Source organism: Bidens hawaiensis, unplaced genomic scaffold (assembly GCF_021521415.1).
Source record: "Bidens hawaiensis isolate Kalapana, Puna unplaced genomic scaffold, B.hawaiensis_p1.1 tig00010465_1, whole genome shotgun sequence".
NCBI classification, from domain to species: Eukaryota; Viridiplantae; Streptophyta; class Magnoliopsida; order Asterales; family Asteraceae; genus Bidens; species Bidens hawaiensis.
Window position 1 is genome coordinate 688,298 of NW_027491798.1, and position 1,681 is coordinate 689,978.

The 1,681-nt window shown below is 35.2% G+C and overlaps 1 protein-coding gene across 1 annotated transcript; it reads right to left on the reverse strand.

Annotated features, from left to right (window-relative positions):
- Window positions 1-1,071: 1,071 nt before the first annotated feature.
- On the reverse strand, window positions 1,072-1,392 carry LOC143535309 (protein GLUTAMINE DUMPER 2-like). Its single transcript, XM_077029598.1, has one exon. The coding sequence runs from the start codon at window positions 1,390-1,392 to the stop codon at window positions 1,072-1,074; it is 321 nt and encodes a 106-aa protein (XP_076885713.1).
- Window positions 1,393-1,681: the final 289 nt, after the last annotated feature.

Sequence of the window (1,681 nt, forward strand, 5' to 3'; positions counted from 1 at the left end):
ATTAAAAAAAATTGTATCAAACGCAAATTGGTTTAGTGGTTACCTCGTGACTTTCCTCATGGGAGGTCATGAGTTTGAGTTTCGCATGAAATCTTTTGTTTCGGGTTGAACTAGTGTGTTTTTCTAGACTCCGGTTGCTAGTTTCCTCAACGGGTGAGCCAGGTCATCACATTCGATTTTTCAACACAAGAGCGATCCTCGTTATCCAGACGTTTGACCAGAAAAAAAAAGATAAAAAATTAACTGTATTTTCTTTTAAGTCTCTTCAAGCCATACTTAATGACCACGACAACCGATGCTAAACATACAGAATCTATTTTTGACATGAGAGAAAGGTGTGGATGCCAGCTGTGCGTTGCAGAAAACAGATAACGCTAGGAAAGCGGTTTCGATTAGCTGCTTTCCACCTACATTAATACCCCTACGATATGCTGCATCTCAAACTGTACACTGATCATTAAAATATTATAAAAGCATATTCCCTTAATATTCTTGATATCACACATTTTTTTCTTAAATCATGTCGTTCATAATATCAAAAACAAAATCAAACCACTACCTAATTTCACCATAAATAAAATGATATATCTCGAACTTTTTATGTGTTGTATACGTATCTGATACACGAATAAGACCGAGTTACGACATCACCGCATAAGCAAAAGTTCTAGATCCATTGAATTGATCAACCAAATTTTAATTTTAGAACATATACATTTATGGTGATACTATCTCCACAATGCTTTATGAGGTTAGCTCTTATGTCACTAATTTGTGTAAAGATGTTCTTCACTTTAGAAAAAAATATATGTAATTGTTTGTGATTCGACTATTAAAGTTTTTATCCTTGCCTTTTTTTTTATGTATCAGTTTTCGGACCCCAAACATGATAAAATATTTTGTTAAGGTAAAATTAACTACAACAACAATCGCACCCAGTTAAATTATATAACTCATCTCGAATTTTTATTCATCAAAATTTCCCGAAAAGAAAAAAAAAACAAAATTGGGGACTAAAGCCCAAAATTTGTGTTCCTCGGGATCCACGAACACCAACAAAACACCTAGATTCTAAGAAACATAAGTGTCGGCGGTGACAACGTTAGACGGAGTTGCTAAGTATGTCGGAACTTCATCTCCGGCCATGATGACAACAAGCTTAGGGCGGGAATCTGCACAATCACCACCGTTGTAAGCCGCCGTTACCGTCTTCTGATCACCGTCACCTCTTTCAATGTCTTCGTTACCATCGCCGTCAAACCGCCGTTTTCTCTGACAGCATACTAGGATTATCAAAGCCGATGTTATCAGAGCAAGAATTGCAAATATTCCTCCAAATAAATATATCAATGGTGAGTTGAAGTTCCACAAAGAGGCTTCAGATGATCCCATTATTGGTAGCTAATTAACTGTGTGTGTTCTTTTGGTGTGTCTTGTGTGAGCTATGGTGGAGAAGAAAGTAGGAGCATTTAAAGAGCACAAGTGTACACGATATTATGCACAAAGTATATGTTCTAAAACAAAAGTTAATGAGAAAGTTTGGATTCTGTTTTATCAAATTCAATAAGTTTTTGAAATGTAGAATTAGGGTTTAAATGAGGTGTGTTTTATAATGAAAAAGTAGTATATCATTTTTGTCGTTTTCAGCTATCGAAAACGGTGGTCAAAATAAATTAATATT